This window comes from Antechinus flavipes, chromosome 2 (assembly GCF_016432865.1).
Source record: "Antechinus flavipes isolate AdamAnt ecotype Samford, QLD, Australia chromosome 2, AdamAnt_v2, whole genome shotgun sequence".
Taxonomy (NCBI): Eukaryota; Metazoa; Chordata; class Mammalia; order Dasyuromorphia; family Dasyuridae; genus Antechinus; species Antechinus flavipes.
The window spans coordinates 219,747,005-219,769,220 of NC_067399.1; the positions used below are offsets into that span (position 1 = coordinate 219,747,005).

A 22,216-nucleotide genomic window follows, 5' to 3' on the forward strand; every position below is an offset into this window, starting at 1 on the left:
CAGATTTAATGAAGTTAACTAGCATTTTATTAGCCAGGTTTCAGTATCTATAAAGGTTTCTTTAAAAATAGGGGAAAACAATATAGATTACTGATACACCTAGATGTTTTTATTTCCTTAAATCTTGCATCCTTTGTACAAATCATGCAAATATTCTTACTAATTACTACTTATGTTTATAGCTGTGATTGGTCAACTTTGCCAAGACCTGGGCAGGATCACTTGATAAAGACTATTGGTTTTAAGACAAAAATCTTTTAATGTATATATAATAAAGAAGAAGGAAGCACAGCCCATGTAGAAAGAACCTACAGATAGTGACACAAAGGATCTATAGTTAAAAGACATAAATTCAAACCCTACCTATACACTACATGTTTTGATTCTAAGCAAATCATTTAACCTCTGCATCTCCATATCCTCTCTGTAAAATAGGGATAACTACTTACTTTTAAGATAGACAATGTAAAACAAAGAAATGCCAGTTATTGCTATTACTCTAGCTATTTCCAATAAATATGTAGCATAACACTGGTTAGCATTTGGGGAGGATTCCAATCCAGGTTCCCTTTGTTCTCAGGACAGTTGCTCAGTTCTCATCACTTGCAAGGTTACTGCCTTCTTTCCTTGAAGATGACGGAGGAGATACTGTTCTTTTAGACCATTACAACCCCTTTATCCTTGGCAGAATACACTAAGGATTTCTTCTCTGATCAACAGATTTTAATCTTCAATGTCCACCCCAATTATTTGGCCAAAGGAATGATTTACTAGAAACACTGATAAAATTCATCTGGTTGAGGCTGACATTGCCAGACAATTTATCATACCATCTCTTAGTCATTCCTTGTATAACACTTATCCTTCTCATTCCCTGGAAAACACACTTAAAAGAGCAATCATCTACTATTCAATCCTGTGCACTTAATACATTTTAAAATGTTACAAAGACCCTAATTTTTTCATCCCCACAAATTTAATACACTGAAATTCTTAAGTGTGTATAACTGGTCCATTTTAGCTTCCTGAAATCTTAATTACACAACACCTATTTAGTCTAAAACTGACTCTTCTGCATCTTACATAATTGATAACTAACTAGGCAATTCTAACATTAAAATAAAGAGAAGGTATCTGGACATGCATCAGTTTCCAGGGGAGAATTTCCTTATTTTCACCAACAAAATTACAGATCTCCTTCTATTTTTCTCCTATTAGGAGTGACATCCTCTGATAAAGTCCTCTTCAGATGCCTAATATAGCAGCAAAATAAATTGTAGCATAATGCTACAAAGTTAGGAAGACATACAAATAATCATCTATTTTCCAAGAACCTGGATAAGTTCTGAAAGGTCCTTCATTTCATAGACCATAGGGCAATGATTTCTATAGCTAGAGTGACTCCCATAGAGAGGCTACAATCTTGCATTATGGAGAACAGCACAAGTAAAATCACAATCCTTTATGTAGAAGTAGAATGAAACAATGACAATCTAGTAACTCAGATTTTCACCTTTCAATAGTACAATTTTTTTAATTTTTATGTAAAGTGCCAGCTTTATGTACAAACTATTTAAAAAATAATAAAGTAAACTTTTAAAACTTGCTTTGTAGCAAGCAGTGAGGCTGCCATTTTTCCAACTATGGATGTATCTGCCTAGAAACCAAGGATTTTATATTTGTTGCCTTAAACTAGCTTAAAGGATCTCCCCTTTCTAAAGCCAAAATGGCTAAGACATTTGAGCTAAAGAAAACCTTCTAAGATCAGTCTTCTTGCAAAAGCATTAATACTTTCATCTTCAGATCTTTTAGAAAAATCTGAGTAGCTTGTGTCAAGTACCACCACACCACACCACACCACACCCTGCAAATATTAGATTTCCGAGGTAGCTACACAACAGTCTCAAAGGCCAATAATGGCTATTTTTCTTAGTACAGTCATTTCACTGTGTAGCATTAAAAGCAACTGATTTTCCTGGTGGGGGGAAAAAAACCCAGCTAATAGCATGTTTTCAATTCATCTAGAAGTCTGCATCCAAGGTAAAAGAATTATCAGTTGGACTTGACATCACTCCCATTCTCTGGTATTCTCCTACTCTCTTCTCAAAGAAGTTGGTTTTTCCTTCCAATGAGATATTCTCCATAAAATCAAATGGATTTTCTGCTCTAAAAATCTGAAAGACAAAGTTCAAAAAAATATGAATTTAAACCAACCTTTTTTGTATACCATATTTAACACTACAAGAAAAACTATTTAAAATATCTTACCTTGCTAAAACCTAGTTCCAACATGAGTCTGTCTGCTACAAATTCAATATACTGTTTCATTAAAGTGCAATTCATTCCAATCAGTTTTACAGGCAGAGCTTCAGTCAAGAACTCCTATAAAGAAAAAAGAAATATTGTTTTAAAAATAGTTATAACCTAAAAATAATTTACATTTTAAAAGAAAAGTGAGAAAATGGTTAGATTACCTACCTGTTCTATTCTAACAGCATTGATGATAATTTCTTTTACTCTTTCCTCTGAAGGCTTATGTACCAGGTGTTTGAACATTAAGCAAGCAAAATCACAGTGTAAACCCTAAAAGAATATTTAAAGAGATATTTATAAAATGATCATCAAGTCAATAAATTTTCTGTCAAATACTTAAGATTTAGAGTATAAAAATACCTTATTGTCTTTGTTCTACTCTACTTTAGATTTGTTTCCACAGAAACCTATTTTGATATCTCTCCAAAGTTTGGACTTGCCTCTGTGTGGGTTCTCTGATAATGTCAGTATAGTAAACGTTTTAGAAAAACTGCACTGGAAAAGTTGAGTACAGATCTTGTGACAGACTGTCTACTTTCTGATAATTTGACTCAATATCCCCATGATCCCCCTTCTACTTTTGCAGAAGCTATAGTAAAATGGAAAAATAGAGCAGAGGTTGCTAAGAATCAGCTTTTAGGCTATGTATAAATATTAACTATAAATAAAAAATAAATATAAATAGTTATAAATAATAAATATTAAATAAGATAAGTACCCTTAAAATGGACTTCTAGTTTACTGAGCAGTTAGACATACCAAGGGAGAAATGAATTAGTCTCACTTTAAGTGAAATAAGATAGGGAAGTTGCAATTTAAGAAATGTATTCCTTTTGGAGAGACAAAGGAGTTGATAGAATTGATTTCATGGACTATTTGGTCAACTTATTACAATACTCAGGATGCCCCTAAAAAAATCTCCATGGAAATAACTGCTTATGTACTCATAATTCGGTACAACTTTATTAAAACTCACTATGAAACAATAGTGCAAGAGAATGGTGAAAGCTGGCTCAGAATCAAGATACCAAGGCATGATAGGACCATCAAACCTATATTTACTTTAGGAAAATTAGAAAACACTCACTGGACATGTCCACATTCAAATTTATTCTTTCACTAACAATGAAATTTTTCTTCATAGAAAAGAACTAGCTACTAATAGGGGTGTCAATTTTAAATTGCCTTCCCTCCCTCCCAATTTACTATTTGGATTAAAAATTAAAAAAAAAAAAATCAATACCAAATTACTGTATAATTTGTAATCAAAATAAGTTTAAATTGACTTTAAACTTTTAAACTTTAAATAGGGAAAGGAAATGGATAAAGGAAATTATCATTTCCTAAGATTTAACCAACGTAAATAACTCTTTTATAAAGCCTAAAGAAAACTAGAAATTACCTCAGTCAACAAATAGTTCATCTCCTTTTCAAACAGAGCATTAGCAATTAAGGGGAACACAAATTAATAACAGTAGTTTAAAACTGATTTTCAGTTTCCGTGTATAAAGAATGATTATCACCTAATGATATATATTTGAATAGACAAGCTATAGGGTCAGAGCATAATAAGCACATATCCTGGACAGAGGTTAAAGAAAATAAATCAAATCAAGAACTGAAGAAAAACCTGCATTTAGGAAATTGTGATGACATTTTAATGACCTCAATTTTTTTCTTGAAACAGAATCTCACTTTTTGAACATCAAGTCTTTTAACTATGGAGATAAAGATCTTAAAATACCATAATTTCAGAATAGTCAAAATTACAGATCACAGGTTTATAGGATCATGCCATAAATTTAAAAAGTTTAGAGAACATAAGCCAATTCTCTCTTAAACTGTAAGCTCCTTAATAATAATAAATAACATCATTTGTGCCCTTCTATGTTTACAAAGTAGGTACTTGTTTTCTATTAGGGAACTGAGGCAGAGGGGTGAAATAATTTATTTGAGGTCCTAAGTTACAAGTTTTTCCACTTTTACCTGTTGCCTCTAGTTAAGAGGAAAATGATTGTAATTTGCTGAAGATAATTTTCATGGCAGATTTGGAATGGGCCCAGGCCCTCTGATTTCAAATAGTTGCTTTCACTAAAACATTAAATAGATGACTATAAAATGAAGGGGGAAGAGTCTTATAGTTAGAATAAAATAGAGGAACAGTGTGTGCATGTACATGTGCATGCTCTATCACCTTTTATTTTGGACCCAAATTTATTGGTACAGAAAACCCACTCTACTATTGCAGAACTGTAATTCTTCTAGTTTTTGTGGTTGTCTAGGGACATTGAGAAATTAATGATTTTCCCAGTATAATATGGTATCTATCTTATTACAAATCCTCCAATGATAAGAAATATCTTGGGGTTATTAATAAATATCAATTCGGAAATGTTTTTTAACTGCCCATAGTAGGTGAACAACTATCACTCAGAAGCTTAAATTGATCTTCAAAGTCTAGATCCAAAAAGCTTTATAACTTATGAAGATTGCACTTTTAAGTAGAGTAAGGTTTGCCACTTTTCTTACATACTAATCAAAATGAAAACCTATCAGCTTCCAGAGCTCTATCCATGACTCCCTGAACTATCCAATTTTAAGAACTGTTTCAAAACACACCTTGACCTTACTCAAAGTTTATATAGAGAATCAATTTCTCATGGACTTAGCTGTTAGGTTGCCATAGAAAAAGCTACTCAAAACATATAATCTTATTTCATATGCTATCATTCAATTCAAGCATTCTACCACTATCAAATCAACTTAAATGCACTCACTAGAGACACCAGAACCAATCAAATGTTCTTTAAAAATTTCAAAGACACTGAATATCAGGAATTTATAGAACATTAGGAATCAAGTTCAAATTTCTTTAGCGAGGAATTCATATTAGCAAAAAACAAATCAAAAAACTCAAGATTAGTAGTAAAAGCTACATTGTAACCTCAGTCAATTCAATAAATATTTACTAAGTGCCTATTATGTGTAAGGCATTTTTTATTGTGTATTATAACTAATATGAATTTAAGCAGCTGCATTATTCAGGCCAATGGCTTCTAACCTTTAATAATGATACCTACTTTATAATGTAACAACCAATAAAACACCTAACCCTTTCTCTTTTCCCACCAACAATATATATTATACTATTAGTATATATTATCAGTATAGAACAATGAATGTTTTTGTATAGACTCTATGATCCACCAGATTGGGAGTTATTTTTAAAAGTCTGAACTTAGTATATTACATTCAACATTCACTCACACAGAATAAAGGAATCAAAATATTTCTGAAGGGAGACAGTGGTGCGGTAGAAAAATAACTGATTATAGAAATTCGAGAATCTGGCTTCAAATTCCACATCTAATGCTTTCTACTTATATGATCTTGAGCAAGCCACAATCTCCGTTGGTCTTACAGAATGAGCGGAGTTGGAGTGGGTAGTCCCTTGAAGCTCTAATTCTATGATCTTACAACCCCTCCAAAATAAGTTACATGAATAATTTCCATTTAGTTAACTCCAAAACAATTATAGAGATACATGTTGTAACGCCCACAATTTGTTCATATATTTACCTCATCTCTACTAATTAGTTCATTAGAAAAAGTTAATCCAGGCATTAAACCTCGTTTCTTGAGCCAAAATATGGATGCAAAAGAACCAGAAAAGAAGATTCCTTCAACAGCTGCAAAAGCTACAACACGTTCACCTATTTACAAAAAAAAAAAAAAAAAAAAAAAAAAGACCCATTTGTTCATTTTATGCAAGATTTTAAGAATCACAAGGAATCTCTGTCATTTAAATAGGAAGCACTACCTTGTCAAGATGACTATTCAACATAAACTAGCACTTTAAAATTAGTATCAATAAAAGCTTTCTTGTAAACCTAGAGTGATAACTAACAGAGGCCTCCTTTCATTTCCCATCACTATAAATATGTCAGATTTTCATGCAGCTAAGAATGGGAAGTCTAGCCTCCAAAGGACAAGACATCTGCTACAACAATGGCTGTTTCATCTCTAGAGACAAACCACTAACATGACTTTGCATAGTAAAATGCCACTGTGCTTGATAGTTAAGAAATACTACTTCAAAATGTTGTTCAGTATGACCTGCTAAATCATTTTGTGTCTTTGATATTTTACTTGTAAGAAGGCATTAGAATTATGACAAGTATATCATATTAGAATTACTTAATTTACAAAGAGTAGGATTTAAAGAAAAAAATTTGCTTTGATGTAATTCCTATATGTTATTATCTTAGCAAGTTCCCCAAATATATTTACCATATGTTGCTTCTTTGTCCCCAATCCATTTCAAGGCCCAATCAGCTTTCTTTTTAACACAAGGTAGTGTTTCAATGGCATTGAAGAGAAATTCCCTAGGAAATTTGCATAACATTAAGAATCAGTCACTTATCCTTCAATGAAGGATAACAAATGATATCAACCTCAGAAATGATAATGTAGAACCTTAATATGCAGCATTTGTAATTTTTAAAAGCTTGCAATGGCTTACAAATATTTTCTTATTTTGTTCTTACAACAATCCTCTAATATTTATAAAATGCTTAGCAGCTTCTATCATAATAGTACCCATTATATAGATAAGGAGACTGAGATAAAAAGGTTAAGTGACTTGCTTATAGTCACATAGCTAGTATCTGAAGTTGGATTTGAATTCTAGCCTTCCTGATTCCAACTCTAGTTGTCTCCAGCTATAATTGAGACAAGAGAAAAGTATATTACAGTGGGTGATGAGATATCTACTTTAGGCTCAAGGCCTGCCTACGTGACCCTAAGTAAAGTCACTTAATAGGCTCCAGGCAACTCTCTTAAGACTTAAAACAGGTTAATCTGAATTGATAAGCTTATCTTCACAAATGGAATTCCAGGTCCAGGTCTTAGCCCTAAGGAAAAGCAGCATGAGCTGGTCTCAGAGTTTATAAGAGCCCTAGCACAAACACAAGGATGGTTGTGTGAAGCTCTTCTTACCAAAGGTTATTTTATATCTTATTTAAAAAGCCAATTCACATTTTAAGAGCAGAACATTAAAACTTCAAAGCTTTCATAGGCCCTTGCTTCTTAGCTCTCTGGAAAGCAATTTAATCACAAATTGTATCTTGTACAGAATTTTCAAACTAGCAATAAATACAAGACATATATCTTAAATCATAACTTTGAAATAACAAAGTTTATTCTTGACCTATGTATATCTCTGGTTCCTTAGAATTTTAAGTGAAAAGCTTTAACTTGTTCTGGTATTTATATAATATTTTGCATATACCTCATAGGATATTTAGAGGTGGAAGTGACTTTTAGAACCTATGCATAGTTCAAACCCATCATTTTACAGATGAAGAAACTGGAGAAGAGAGATTAAATATGTCCAGGATTACACAGCAGTATGTGAACATATATACATTGAAATACACAGCAATATTTGAACTTAAATTTGGACCAGTACCCTATCCAATACTATTGATATCCAATATCAGTGGGAAACTGATAGAGAGAAAAACACCAATATCCAACAATAAACTTTATTGTAGTTCATCTACTCCAACTGAGGTCCAGTAATTTCCTTATTTTTATAAAGAGAGAATACCATTCACTCAGGCTCCCAAATTAACACTTCAGTTTTAAAACTAAATCTGTCTTTCTTCCTTTGTAATGTTCTTCTCAATTGTTCCTTTCCATTCTCCACTCTACCACCTTAGTTCAGACTTTCACATGAAACAGAATACTGGACTACAAAGACATCTTTCCCCTTTATTAGCTCTTTACCTCCAAAAATAAGTTTTTATGAGAATAATAGTACCTACCTTCCAGATTGTAAACAGCTTGCAAACCAAAAAAACAGAGAACTTGAACTGCTACCTTACTAGTCTTCTCTTATCTTTCCTAGACCTCATTCAATTTACTCCCCACCCCCAAGTCCCTAAGGTTTTATACTCTTTTGGCAAGATCTAAGCACATTTTATTGCCTTTATTTTTCTTTTATGTCCACATGCCCTACCTTTAAAACCCAGCTTAATTCTCTGCTTGCTCATCAGAAGTAACTTTTTTATTTCTTACTTCCTATGAGCACTTTACTGTACAATTTAAAGTCAGTATATATATGCCTGATCTTCTCTACTGATTATAAATCCCTTGAGGACAGAAACCACATACTATTCGTTATCTCCCTTACAGTACCTAGGCCGAAATGTAATGTTCCTATTTTTTTTTTAAAGAATGATTGAACCTGTAATCAGGAAACTTCATCTCTTGTTTTGCCATTAGCTATGTTACCTATTAGCTATTTTTAAACAGAAATCTAACAAAAGCAAATACATAGTAATTGGACTTTTGTTCAATCTCTCATAATCTGGAAGCAATTATGAAATCTTACATATATTATGGATTTGTAGACATTTATTCATTTAATATTAAATGAATTTCTCCAATCCAACCAGTAATTTAAATACAGTTAATATTATCAAATCCAAAAGCTAGCAATACCAACCTTTCTTTGGAGTCCTTAATATAAGTGTCAATAAGTAGACTATACATTTCAGAATGTATGTTTTCCATAGCAATTTGGAAGCCATAGAAACAGCGGGCTTCGGTTATCTGTACTTCTTGGCTAAACCGCTCCACCTAGTGGACAAACATCAAGATTAAAACTCCAAGTAGGATGCAGCTCTCCAGATATTAACTTGAAAGTTTGATTACCTACCTAATTAGGGATTAATTAGTAATGAAACTCTAGGGCTTTTATTTTAAGTCAGGGTAAAAGCTTAAAACGTACCTAAACCAGATGATAAAAATGCTTACGGACTATATGAAACATTTTTGAGTAGAGACACTACCTAATTTCACACTACTTTCCATTTTATTAAAGACATTAGGAAAAAAGCTGAAAACTGAAAAGGCCTTTCTTCTATGGCAATTTTTTTTTTAAGCTAAGAGATTAAATGCTTCCCATAAACTTACCAAATTTTCATTTACTATGCCATCACTTGCTGCAAAAAAAGCTAACACATGAGATATAAAGTATTTTTCCTCAGGCTTTAGTGCTTCCCAGTGCTGAATGTCCTTAGAGAGATCCACCTGAAAATTAAAAGTTTAGTTTCAGTACAAAAGGAATTTAAGCTTTCCTTAGAGAAATATCTAAGAATTTTCTGTTTTATTCAGATGCACCCATCAATTGTAATACCTACTCCCATTCACATGAGAACAAGCCTAATCTCCCACTGGTTGGCAAACTAAGGACCAGACTAAACCGAATTTTAATATTTGTATCTTCAATCCCTAAGACAGTACATTATAATAGAAGAGGGAGCAAGTCCAGATTTGCAGTTTCATCAATCTAGGGGCCTGGCAGTAAAGAAACTCCCTCCAAAGACAAAAATCTGAGCCATTTCCCTGGTCTTCTATATAGAATGGACTGATGGGTTCTTACATGACTTGTTTGCAGCCAGTCAATTTTTTAGAGGCAGGACTGAAATCCCAGTCTTCCTGGTTCAATTCCAGCCCTTTACTGTGTCCACATCAGGTTTTCAGTGCCATGGGCAAAATTGTAAATAAGATCATGCCTGGCCTAAAGAAATCTACAGCACTTAAGAGGGAAAAATCTCAAGAGTTTTAATGGGATAAAAAGAATGCAATTCTCCACCACCAAAAATGAGGTGGGAAAGGTTCCTTTTTCCGATAAAAGGTGATGGAAATGTAAATTAAGGTTTAAAAGGCATTTCCCAAATAATCAGTCAAGAGAATGCCTCACCTCCTCAGCTGTCCAGAAGGAAGCTTCTGCTTTCTTATACATGTGCCAAATGTCCTGGTACTCAATGGGGAAGATGACAAAGCGCCTGGGATTCTCCCTTAGGAGGGGTTCATCTTCTTTGCTGGGGAGAGCAGGCTCACTGGGTGCTTTTACCTACAAAAAGGGTCCAAAAAAAAAAAAAAGTTCCATGAGAAGTCTTCTATAGAAAGGGGAGAAGGAAAAGGAAGAAGGGTTACTAAGGAAAGAGGAAAAGAGGAATTTGAATAGGAGAGGGGGAGCAATAAGGCGGGAAAAGGAGAGGGAAGAGAAAAGAGGCGGAGAAAGGAAGGAGGTGGGCCCAGAGGGCAAGCACCGATTGGGTAATCAGGGAACAGCTGCTCAGAGACAAAGAGGCATTTGGCGCCAAGACCGAATTCCACCGGCTTCGGTTTCAGCTTACCCCCCACCCCATTTCAAGACAGAGCTGCGTCTCCCTATTGCTCCTCCCGGCCTAGACTCCTCTTTCCCGCCGCCAAGGAAAACTCACCGGCTCCGAGGGTTCCTGGAAAATCTTTCTTGCCGTTTTGCTAGCCAGAATGCGGGTGCTATTCATGGAGGGGGGCTGGAAAAGAAGCAAGCACAGGCGCACCCCGTGAGAGATCAAGGATGGGGTGTCCACCCTGCCCCCATCTCTGTACTGCTCAAGGCTCGCTCACGATTCCCCTAGAACTCGGTCCCTCTAGGCACGCCTGCCTTATTTCGGTCGTTCGCACACACAGACACACACACCCCAAACACACACACACACCAAAAAACCCCACGGACCGTATTCTCCTTGTCTGTAAGCGTCAGCGCCTTTAGAGGCGAAAGGTGAAGTTGCTGCTGGTCGGGGACCGTGGAGAGTGGAGAGCGGGAGGAGGACAGCATGGCGGCAGCCGGAGAGATGAAGTGCGAACAAGCAGCAGAAAGCAGGTTGGTCCAGAGCAGATGGGACTTTGCTCCTAAACTGGACAGAGCTAAAGCATTCAAAGCGACCGGCGCGCTTCTGGGTTCGGCCTTATATCCTATTAGAAGTTGGCGCCATATTCCCTTGCAGACCAATCAACGATGGAGGGCGAACCCATTCATTGCCCTCTCATTGGCCATGGTTCTGGGGTAAAACCACTCCTCCCCTTGCCACTGGTGGGAAGAGTTGCGCGGGAGATTCGAGAGAATCTCGGGGCGGGGGCGCGCGCGCTTTCCCGGGCCCTAAAATTGCCGGGATGAACTTCGAACTTCACGTTCTCGAGATCCGGGGACCAATGTAAGTCAGAGATGCCGGGGTATTTAATTGTGTCTAAGAACTGCCGGACTGCCAAACTGCGAGGGACCTAACTCAGAAAACCGCTGCCTTTTTTGGACGGAAATCAATATCTCAGTGACCCGTGTCCCCTTTCACACTCGTTCTTGACAATTAAAGTCTAAACTATATTAAGATTCCCGGTAACTGAGGGCGGGAGGAAAAAGAACAAAAGATGAATTTGTTTTGTTTTCTCTCCAAAAGTACAGTATAATAATTCAAGTAGTCTCCGCCTAGGTCTGGAGAAACTTCCGTTTCCGATTGAGGAATTTTCCGTGAATTGCAGTTGCAGAATACAGCAACAGCGCGGCCATCAGTTAGGAAATAGTCAGAATGAGCCTGAAGTCCGAAGTTAGAAATCAAACATTTCAACCTTGCTTTCTGCGTGGGCCTGGAACAAGGTACTCCCCTTTTCCAGGATAATCGTGTTTTCTGGGTCTGAGGAACTGGTAATGTGGAAGGAGGTTGAGTTTAATGAGTCTATGAATTCCCGCCAGGTTCTAAATAATATTAATTCGAACTACCCCTCTCCTATTACCTCTATCCTCCCCTTGCCCCCCATTCTCTTTACTAATCTTTTTTCCTTATATCTCACTAGAGTGGCAACAAATTTCACAACAGAACTTTTGAAAATGCCAGTAAACTGTGCCAAGTGAAATACAGAATCAGAAAGTGATTTTGTAATTATTTTACAATCAACTTTATATGGCCCAGTGACCTTGAGATAGCATTGAATCTGGTACAGTCATAAAATCAAATATCTTGAAAATCTAGAGTGACTAAATTGGATTTCTACTTTTTCTTCTTAGAATAGTAGATTGAGAATTGCAAAGGAATGACGTCTCCTTTTCTTCCATCCTACCCCTTTACTAGAACCCCTATGTTTCTCTGAAATAAATCAGTAGGTGCAGTTTGAAAATTGAATATCTATTAGTATTTGTCAGACTAATAGTACTACCTCCTGAACTGTACACTTCAATCTCCATTCATAATAAAACAGAAAAAAAAAGTCATCTTAATTGCATTATTCGAACCCAGAAAAAGCTCCTGAAAATAATTCCTGAGGATTGTTAAATTGTTATTTTTAATGTATTTAATATAGAGTTCCAATTCAAGAAGCTGTACAAAACAGATTTCAATTTGTAATTTCTTTCCCCTCCTGAGGACAAAGGGTGTGGTAGGCAAGGAAGGAAGGACATACCTTGGGGTTTTTTGTGTGTGTGGTTTTTTTGATTCATAGAGTAGTTAGGACATTTTCATCTTGCAAACTAAAAAAAATCCAGGCAAGAGATAAAGAAAATAGAAGTCAAAGAGAAACTCCATACACACACACATGTGTATAAAATCTTATTTAATTTAAAGGCTTCATATAGTCAAACATTCTTAAAATTGTTTAAATCTTCATCCCTTGGTATAGAAATATCCTTAAAAAAAAAAAAAAAACTCCTTAGATAACATCTTTTTTTTTTTCAATAACTTTTTATTGACAGAACATATACATGGTAATTTTTTTTACAACATTATCCTTTGTACTCCCTTCTGTTCTGACTTTTCTCTTCCTTCCCTCCACCTCCTCCCCTAGATGGCAGGCAGTCTTATACATGTTAAATAGGTTGTATTATATCCTAGATACAATATATATGTGCAGAACATACAATTCTCTTGTTGCACAAGAAGAGTTGGATTCAGAAAATAAAAATAATCTGGGAAGAAAAGCAAAAATGTAAGTAGTCCACATTCATTTCCCAGTGTTCCTTCTCTGGGTGTAGTTGATTCTGTCCATCATTGATCAGTTGGAACTGAATTAGATCTTCTCTTTGTCGACAATATCTACTTTCATCAGAATACATCTTCATACGGTATCGTTGTTGAAGTGTATAATGATCTCCTGGTTCTGCTCATTTCACTCAGCATCAGTTCATGTAAGTCTCTCCAAGCCTCTCTGTATTCATCCTGCTGGTCATTTCTTACAGAACAATAACATTCTCTAATATTTATATACCACAATTTACTCAGCCATTCTCCAATTGATGGGCATCCATTCATTTTCCAGCTTCTAGCCACTACAAAAAGGGCTGCCACAAACATTTTGGCACATACAGGTCCCTTTCCTTTCTTTAGTATCTCTTTGGGATATAAGCCCAGTAGTAACACTGCTGGATCAAAGGGTATGCACAGTTTGATAACTTTTGGGGCATAGTTCCAGATTGTTCTCCAAAAAGGTTGGATTCGTTCACAACTCCACTAACAAGGCATCAATGTCCCAGTTTTCCCAATCCCCTCCAAAATTCATTATTTTTTCCTGTCATCTTAGCCAATCTGACAGGTGTGTAGTGGTATCTCAGAGTTGTCTTAATTTGCATTTCTCTGATCAATAGTGATTTGGAACACCCTTTCATATGAGTAGAAACAGTTTCAATTTCATCATCTGAAAATTGTCTGTTCATATCCTTTGACCATTTATCAATTGGAGAATGGCTTGATTTTTTATAAATTAGAGTCAATTCTCTATATATTTTGGAAATGAGGCCTTTATCAGAATCTTTAACTGTAAAATGTTTTCCCAGTTTGTTGCTTCCCTTCTAATCTTGTTTGTATTAATTTTGTTTGTACAAAGACTTTTTAATTTGATATAATCAAAATTTTCTATTTTGTGATCAATAATGATCTCTAGTTCTTCTTTGGTCACAAATTCCTTCCTCTTTCATAAGTCTGAGAGACAAACTATCCTATGTTCCTCTAATTTATTTATAATCTTGTTCTTTATGCCTAAATCATGGACCCATTTTGATCCTATCTTGGTGTATGGTGTTAAGTGTGGGTCCATACCTAATTTCTGCCACACTAATTTCCAGTTTTCCCAGCAGTTTTTCTCAAATAGTGAATTCTTATCCCCAAAATTAGGATCTTTGGGTTTGTCAAACACTAGACTGCTATAGTTGACTATTTTGTCCTGTGAACCTAACCTGTTCCACTGATCAACTAATCTGTTTCTTAGCCAATACCAAATGGTTTTGGTGACTGCTGCTTTATAATATAGTTTTAAATCAGGTATAGCTAGGCCACCTTCATTTGATTTTTTTTTTCATTAATTCCCTTGAAATTCTTGACCTTTTATTCCTCCATATGAATTTTGTTGTTATTTTTTCTAGGTTATTAAAATAGTTTCTTGGGAGTCTGATTGATATAGCACTAAATAAATAGATTAGTTTAGGGAGTATTGTCATCTTTATTATATTTGCTCAGCCTATCCAAGAGCACTTAATATTTTTCCAGTTATTTAAATCTGATTTTATTTGTGTGGAAAGTGTTTTGTAATTTTGCTCATATAATTCCTGACTTTCTTTTGGTAGATAGATTCCCAAATATTTTATGCTATTGACAGTTATTTTGAATGGAATTTCTCTTTGTATCTCTTGCTGTTGGATTTTGTTGGTGATGTATAAAAATGCTGAGGATTTATGGGGATTTATTTTGTATCCTGCAACTTTGCTAAATTTGTGAATTATTTCTAATAGCTTTTTAGTAAAATCTCTGGGGTTCCCTAAGTATACCATCATATCATCTGCAAAGAGTGATAATTTGGTTTCCTCATTACCTACTCTAATTCCTTTAATCTCTTTCTCAACTCTTATTGCCAAGGCTAATGTTTCTAATACAATATTGAATAATAATGGTGATAGTGGGCAACCTTGTTTCACTCCTGTAGATAACATCTTTTAAAGAATCACCTTCTCCCAATCCTGTCAATTGTCCTAACTATAAACCAAAGCTATGAAGACTTTCCTCTTGTCTTTTGATTCTGAAAAGGAGAATGTCATTATGATAAATCAAAGAATTTAATGGGAGTGAAGAAATCAGAGAAAAGAAACTGGAAAGAATGCTAAAACACTGAATCTACCTTCTCCCATTAAAAAAAAAAAAAACCAACCTCCATTTAAGGCATATTTCATATATATAAAATAATCAATGTACCCCAAACCACTTTCTCTGTAGAAACACCTGATTTTATTTTAACATGTATTGTGTATACATGCATGTTAAAATAAAACTGGCACACTATATATGTATATGATATGTCATAGTTTACAAAGCCATTTGTATTTATTATCATATTTTGCATTCACAATAGACTTATTATTTTCATGTCAGATTAAGAGAAATTGAATGATTTGTTCAAAGTCACTAAAATCACTAAATGGCAAAGACAAATGTAGAGTTTACATCATATAGCTATAGACAGTGTTCTTTCCATTAAAATATAGTAGCTCCCTCAATCTTCCTTTCTGATCTCATTCCATTTTCCTAATAGTTCAATATTCTGTCTCCATTCCCTACTTCCTAAACCTAGCTTTGCTAGGCTTTCCATTTGCCTTATATACTTTTCGTGTAAAACTTTTCTACAATCTATGCTGACATCATCAGTTCCCTGTAGCTAATAGGTAATAATAGCTAACATTTATATAATACTCTGTGCCAGAGGTACTATGTTAAGTGTTTTTACAATAATTATCTCATTTGATAATACTTCTGGGAGGTAGGTATTACTATTATCCCCATTTTACAGATAAAGCAAACAAAACAGGAAGAAATCAAGTATTTTGCTCAGAATTGCATAATCAAAAAGAGTCTGGCCTAGATTTGAATTCAGATATTCCAGACTCCAGGCCTAGTATTATATTAACTATACCATTTAGGGACCTATACACTCCAAATCCCTCTTCCAACATTTCACATACATTACCCAATTATAACCTTAACATATCCCTCTCAAGACATTGTTTCTTTCTTTCATACTTTTCTCTTTTCCTTTTTTTTTTTAATGAACAGACAGATTGTACCCTTCTCCCCCCATTGAATATAAGTTTCTTGAGGGCAGAAACTTTTTTTTTTTGGTGGCATAGTACCTGACTCGTGGTAGGCACTCTACTCAATATTCATTAGACAAATCAAAGATGAAACAAGAGGCAGCTGAGGGGTATAGTGATTAGAATCCTGGCTAAGAAGTCAGGAAGATGAATCCAAATTTGGCCTTAGAAATTTACTATCTGTGTGACCCTTAGCAAGACAGTCACTTAACTGCTGTCTGCTTCAGTTTCCTTACTTGTAAAATAAGGGTAACAAATAACATCCACTCTTCAGGATTGTTGTGAGGATCATATAAGATAATATTTATAGGGTTTTAATAAATGTTTCCTTCTTTTATACCCTTATTAAATGCTTTGTGGGTAAGAACACCAGTCAGGGTCTGGAAGAGGTACAAAATTTAGATGAGATATAGTTCCTGTTTTCAAAAAAATTTGTATTTATTTAGATAACTATTTAATTCAATTCACCAAGCATTTATTAAACTCCAGAGAAAATCTTCCAAAACAATTTCTGCCCTTAAAGGAACTTATTGCATTATATTGGCAGGGAAATAGGTAAAAAGATGAGTAAATACAAAGTAATTGTATAGGAGTAAGAAAATAGGAACAATTCTGGGAATAGAGAAAGTACACCAGTAAGAGAAGACATTTGAGGTGAGCCTTAAAGAGAACCAGAGAATGTAAGATGGTTCACCTGGCTGTCCCTCATTATCTGCCACCCATTTAGTCCCTGTTTTTTTGTTATTTCTTTCTCTAATTCATTTTTACCGATGAGGAAACAGGCAAACAGGGTTAAGTGACTTGCCCAGGCTCACATAGTAGTAAGGATCTGAGGCTACATTTTAACTAGAATGTTCTTAAATCTAGGCCCAGCACTCTGCTATATTACCTAGTTTTCCCTCCAAAAATACTTTGTTTTTATTTTATATGTGTTTGTATATACTTATATGTGTAAATATTATTTCCTCCCAATAGAATATAATCTTCTTAAGAGAGGGGGTTGTTTAATTTTTTTTTTTTTGTATTTATATCTTCAGCATTTAGGGATATACTCATATCTCAAAAGTGTGAGTCATATAGTAGGAACTTAATAAATATTTGTTAATTTCTTAATTGGTTGTGACAGAAGATAAAATATTATGTGAAACTGAAAGTAGGTCATAAGACTGGTTCTTGAGTATGTGAGGGAAAGAGAAATGTAAAATTAGTCTAGAAAAAGAGGTTGGAATATGGTGCTTTGAATGCAAAACAAGAGCTAATAGGGAGCCCATAAAAATTCTTAAGCAGGGAATCATGTGGGCATACCTGTCCTTTAGCAATATCAATGGAATAGTGATGTGGTAAGAACAAAATCCTCCCTCATCCCCATCCCCATCCCCATCCCCATCCCCATACTTTATTTGTTAAGCTAATTTTCCTTAAAACATTTTGAGACATTCTTCCAGGTCTGATGAGCTCAGGGAAATAAATGCTCAGATTTTTGATATCTCTTCCTATCAACTGAGTACAAAGCAGTCAGGAGTAGCTCCAAGGATTCTGGAAATCTTGTTTGGTGGATCGTGATTGCCTATTCTTATTGAAAATCCTTTTTCTATATTTAAGTAAATCTCTTTTTGTTAATTGTTTAATGTCTTATGAGTATTGTGTTCCATTATTGAACCTAGATGACCAAAGGACTGGTATGAGTAATACCCAGCTCAGAGCAAGTGGTATGGTGTTGAAAAAGGAAAAGACTGAAAAGGAGTCCAATAAACCAAATAAGAGATAATAATGATCAGACCTAGAGTTGACAATTATATAAATAGAGAAATGGTGAGATAAGGGGAAATGCTACAAAAGTAGAATGAAGAAAACCAAGAATTGACAACTGATAATATTGAGGAGGAGGAGGAGGAAGAGGAAAAGGAGAAGAAAGTAAGGAGAAAAGTTGTGGATGGATTTGAGGTTGTGGACCTGGATGAGTGCAAGGGTACCTTGATAGAAACAGGAAAGTTAGGAAGAGAAGGGGGAAAATGAGTTTTACTTTGGATATGTTAAGTTTGAAATTTTTAATTCATCAAAGACTGTTTTATTCCATATTGCATTTTCATTTAGTGTCATTTATGTATGTTGATATTAAAAAGATGAACCTTTGTTTCCAGGGGAGGGCATAAGATCATTAAAGTCGATTTTTTTTTTTTTTAATTTCCTGAAGGCAATCCTGACTACTTTACTCCTTGTTTGCCTTTAGCACCAATTCATTATCCATTTGTGTTGTCTGCTCCAATACACATAATGATGAATAAACTATAGACTTTTCTACTCAAATGAGAATACTTATCTAGGTAATACACATTTTTTTAAAATCTACTTGGCCTTTCCTTTACAGAAATTTTGAGACCAAATAAAATATGTGATTGGTCACATATCCAGAAAGCTCTGTGAAAAATCACAAATCACAAAATTTCCCACAGAAAGCAATAGAATTGTGGATAAGAACAGGCTGCAACATATACCAATGAGAAATCTTTGATAATAATAATATAGATGCTCTTTTTGTGGTGGCAAGAATTGGAAATTTTAAAAGTATTCATTATCTGGGGAAGGATTAAACTAGTGGAGGTACATGATTGGGTTGGATATTGTGGTGCAATAAGAAATTACAAGCAAAATGTTTTCAGAAAAACTTGGGAAACTATGTGAACTAATACAAAGCAGTGTGAGCAAAGCCAGGAGATCATTGTACATAGTAACAGGAATATTGTACAATGATCTACTGTGAATGACATGGCTATTCTTAGCAATAGAAGGATACAAGGAAGTTCCAAAGGACTCATGATGAAAAATTCTATCTACTTCTAGAGAAAGAATTGTTGGAGTTTAAATGCAAATCAAAGCATTCTTTCTTTTTCTTTTTTTTTCTTTCTTTGTTCTTTGTTCTTTCTTTTGTAGAGTGGCTAATATGGAAATATGTTTTGCATGACTTTGTATAATATATATCAAAGTGCTTGCCTTCTCAAGAACAGAGAAAAGGGATAAGGAAAGAATGGACAGAATTTGGAACTAAAAATGAAAAAAAACACACACACCAAATGTTGAAAACTCTTTTATATGTAATGGAGAAAAGTAAAATAAAAACATTCAAGAAGAACAAGGAGAAAAAGAAAAGAAGCAGAAGAAGCATATTTATAGCAACTACTATGTGCCAGTCACTATGTTAAGCACATTATCAATATTATTTTATTTGATCCTCATAACAACCTAGAAGGTAGGTGCTATTTATTATTCCCATTATACATTTGGGGAAACTGAAGCAGAGATTAAATGAATTGCCCAAGTTCACAGAGCTAGGGGATTGGGTTTGAACTCAGGTCATCTTGACATCAAGAACACTGAATAGAGGTTACAGAGGAGACAAATTAGGTGAGGTGGGAAGAAAATCTTCCTAATAATTCAAGCTGTACAAAAGTATGATTACCTGCTTTAAATGGTAAGGACTTTTTTGAAAGTCTTTTTGTAAAGATCAGATGACCATTTGTAGGTATGTTTTACCATATATTCCTTTCATGAATGAATTGGATTAAAGAGTTGCTGAGTTTCCTTTCAGTTCTCATATTCTACTCATGTCCAGCATATAGACCCAAGGTTCAGTTAATAAAGGGTATCAAGACGTGGATAATGATCCAGCCAAGGAGACACAAGAAATCAAACAGGTAGAAAGAAAATCAGGAGAGAACAGTGTTAGGAAAACTCAGAGAGAAAAATTGTAATGTTTTTGTTGGTTTTCTGGACATCTTGGGAGCAGCCTTCTTTTCAGCCGAATAATCACCATGAGAATAGCCTGGTGTTAAAGTCCAAATCCTTTATTATCTCTTTCACAATCTAGTTTCCTTGCCTGGGGACCCATTAGCTTTCTTAAGGCCCTTCAGAAGAGCCTTGGTCTCAGTGGGGAGAGCAGGAAGACAGGCCAGCCACCAAGAAGCTGATGAAGATGAAGTGAATCTGGCTCTCCTTGGCTCCGAGAACTTGAGCTCCTGCCTCCATTCCACTTGTCTTCTCTAGCTCTGACTCTGGCTGAATTTGTCCCAGCTTATATGCTCTCATATAATTACATTATCATAGGTGTGTATCTTGTAGAACTATATTAAGTACTAAGTACATGTACTGAACTAGAGAACTATTAAGCGTCATGCTAAACTAGATAACCATTGTTTTTATCAATTCCACCGATTTAACACCTTGTAAGAATTCTTGTTCAGAAAACAATATTATACAAGTATAGTTAAGAGATATTGCAAATTCAATTCTAAACTATTGCAATAAAGTGAATTACACAATTTTTTTGGCTTCCCAGTAGATATAAAAGTTGTGCTTGTACTATCCTGTCATTATTAAATGTGCAATAGTATTATATTTTTTAAAATGTTCATACCTTAATTTAAAAATAATTTATTGCTTAAAAAATGCTAATCATCTTCTGATTTTTTAGTGAGTTCTAATTTTTTTTTTTTTTTTTTTTTGCTGATGGAAGGTCTTGCTTTGATATTGGGGGATTCTGACTAATCAGGATAGTTGTTGCTGAAGTTTGAGGTGGCTTGAGCAATTTCTTAAAATAAAATGATAATAAGTTTTGCCACATGAATTGACTTCTCCTTTTCCTTGAACATTTAGAGGTCTTTGTAGGGTTATTAATTAGCCTAATTTCAATAATATTCTCTCAGAAAATATGGAGACCTAATGAGAGGAAGAGAGACAGTTAATGGCCTATTGGTAGAGCAGTCAGATCAGAACACATACATCTTTTATTGAGTAAGTTCACTATGTAAATGAGATTTGTGGTACCCCCTCCCCCCAAATTATAATAGTAAGGTCAAAAATCACTGATTGTAATAGTTATAAAAATAATGAAATATTGCAAGAATTACCAAAAATGTGATAGAGACATGATATGAGCACATGCTGTTGGAAAAAAAAATGATACTGATAAACTTGTTCAAAGCAGAGTTGCCTCAAACTTTCAGTTCATAAAAACAAATCAAAAAACAAACAACCTCCCCTCTCCCAATATCTGTGAAGTACAATAAAATGAACTATGCCTTTAATTGGGTTAGGTAAATGCAAATCAAATGCTAAGTAAAATGTCTAACAGGAAAGGTTAGAATAAGAAGGGATATAAGAGATTATTTTTCAATAATTTTCAAGATTCTTAACTTTTTCTGTGTTATGGATCCTTGACAGTCTGAAGACCTCTCAGAATAATTTTTAGATGCATAAAATAAAATATAATTATAAAGAAAATTAAATATGTTGAAATATAATGGAGGGTGTTTAATATAAAAAAAAAAAGTCTTGTGGGTGAAATGATTGTTCTGAGGAGTTTTAAAGGATAAGGTAAAAGCAAGGAGAACATGACATGTATGAACAGAGACAGAATGGAGTGAGTCCAACCTGGAAAACAATATTTATGCAAACAGCAACATTGCAGAGTAAAACAATTTTGAAAGACTTACAAACTTGGATCACCATACTGACTAAGCCTTGCCTTCAGAGACATAAGGTGCAGACACACACATACACACACACACACATACATAGCCATTCTGCTTGACTGTACTTATTCTTATAATCCTAGCTTTTCTCTCTGTCAGTCAGGATTAGGTAAGAAGGAACTATTAGAGATGTGCAAAGGAAGAGGGTTACTCTTAATATTTTTTAATGCATAGAAATGAAGGAAGTTCTGAGGGAAGCAGACAGTAATATTAAGTAATGTGCAGAATTTACTATATCCTTTTTAAAAATGGAGATTCATCATTTCATATAGAACTCTCTTATGTTTTGCCATATTTATGGAAATACTTTTTTTGCTTGTAAGTTCAGAATAAAAAAGTTGTTTTTTAAAGTACTGTTATCTATTTTTTAAAAAGTTCATACACATTAAATTAAAAACATGTAATCTAAATTAAACCT

The 22,216-nt window shown here is 34.4% G+C and overlaps 1 protein-coding gene across 1 annotated transcript; it reads right to left on the reverse strand.

Moving 5' to 3' along the window:
• Positions 1-239: 239 nt before the first annotated feature.
• Positions 240-11,147, reverse strand: RRM2 (ribonucleotide reductase regulatory subunit M2). The gene is made up of 10 exons (XM_051976199.1): positions 10,889-11,147; positions 10,611-10,685; positions 10,085-10,237; positions 9,295-9,411; positions 8,825-8,958; positions 6,604-6,698; positions 5,893-6,026; positions 2,479-2,583; positions 2,269-2,382; positions 240-2,174 (listed from the first exon to the last, which is right to left on the reverse strand). The coding sequence occupies exons 1-10, from the start codon at positions 10,988-10,990 to the stop codon at positions 2,022-2,024; spliced, it is 1,182 nt and encodes a 393-aa protein (XP_051832159.1). The 5' UTR covers positions 10,991-11,147; the 3' UTR covers positions 240-2,021.
• Between the last annotated feature and the right edge of the window lie 11,069 nt (positions 11,148-22,216).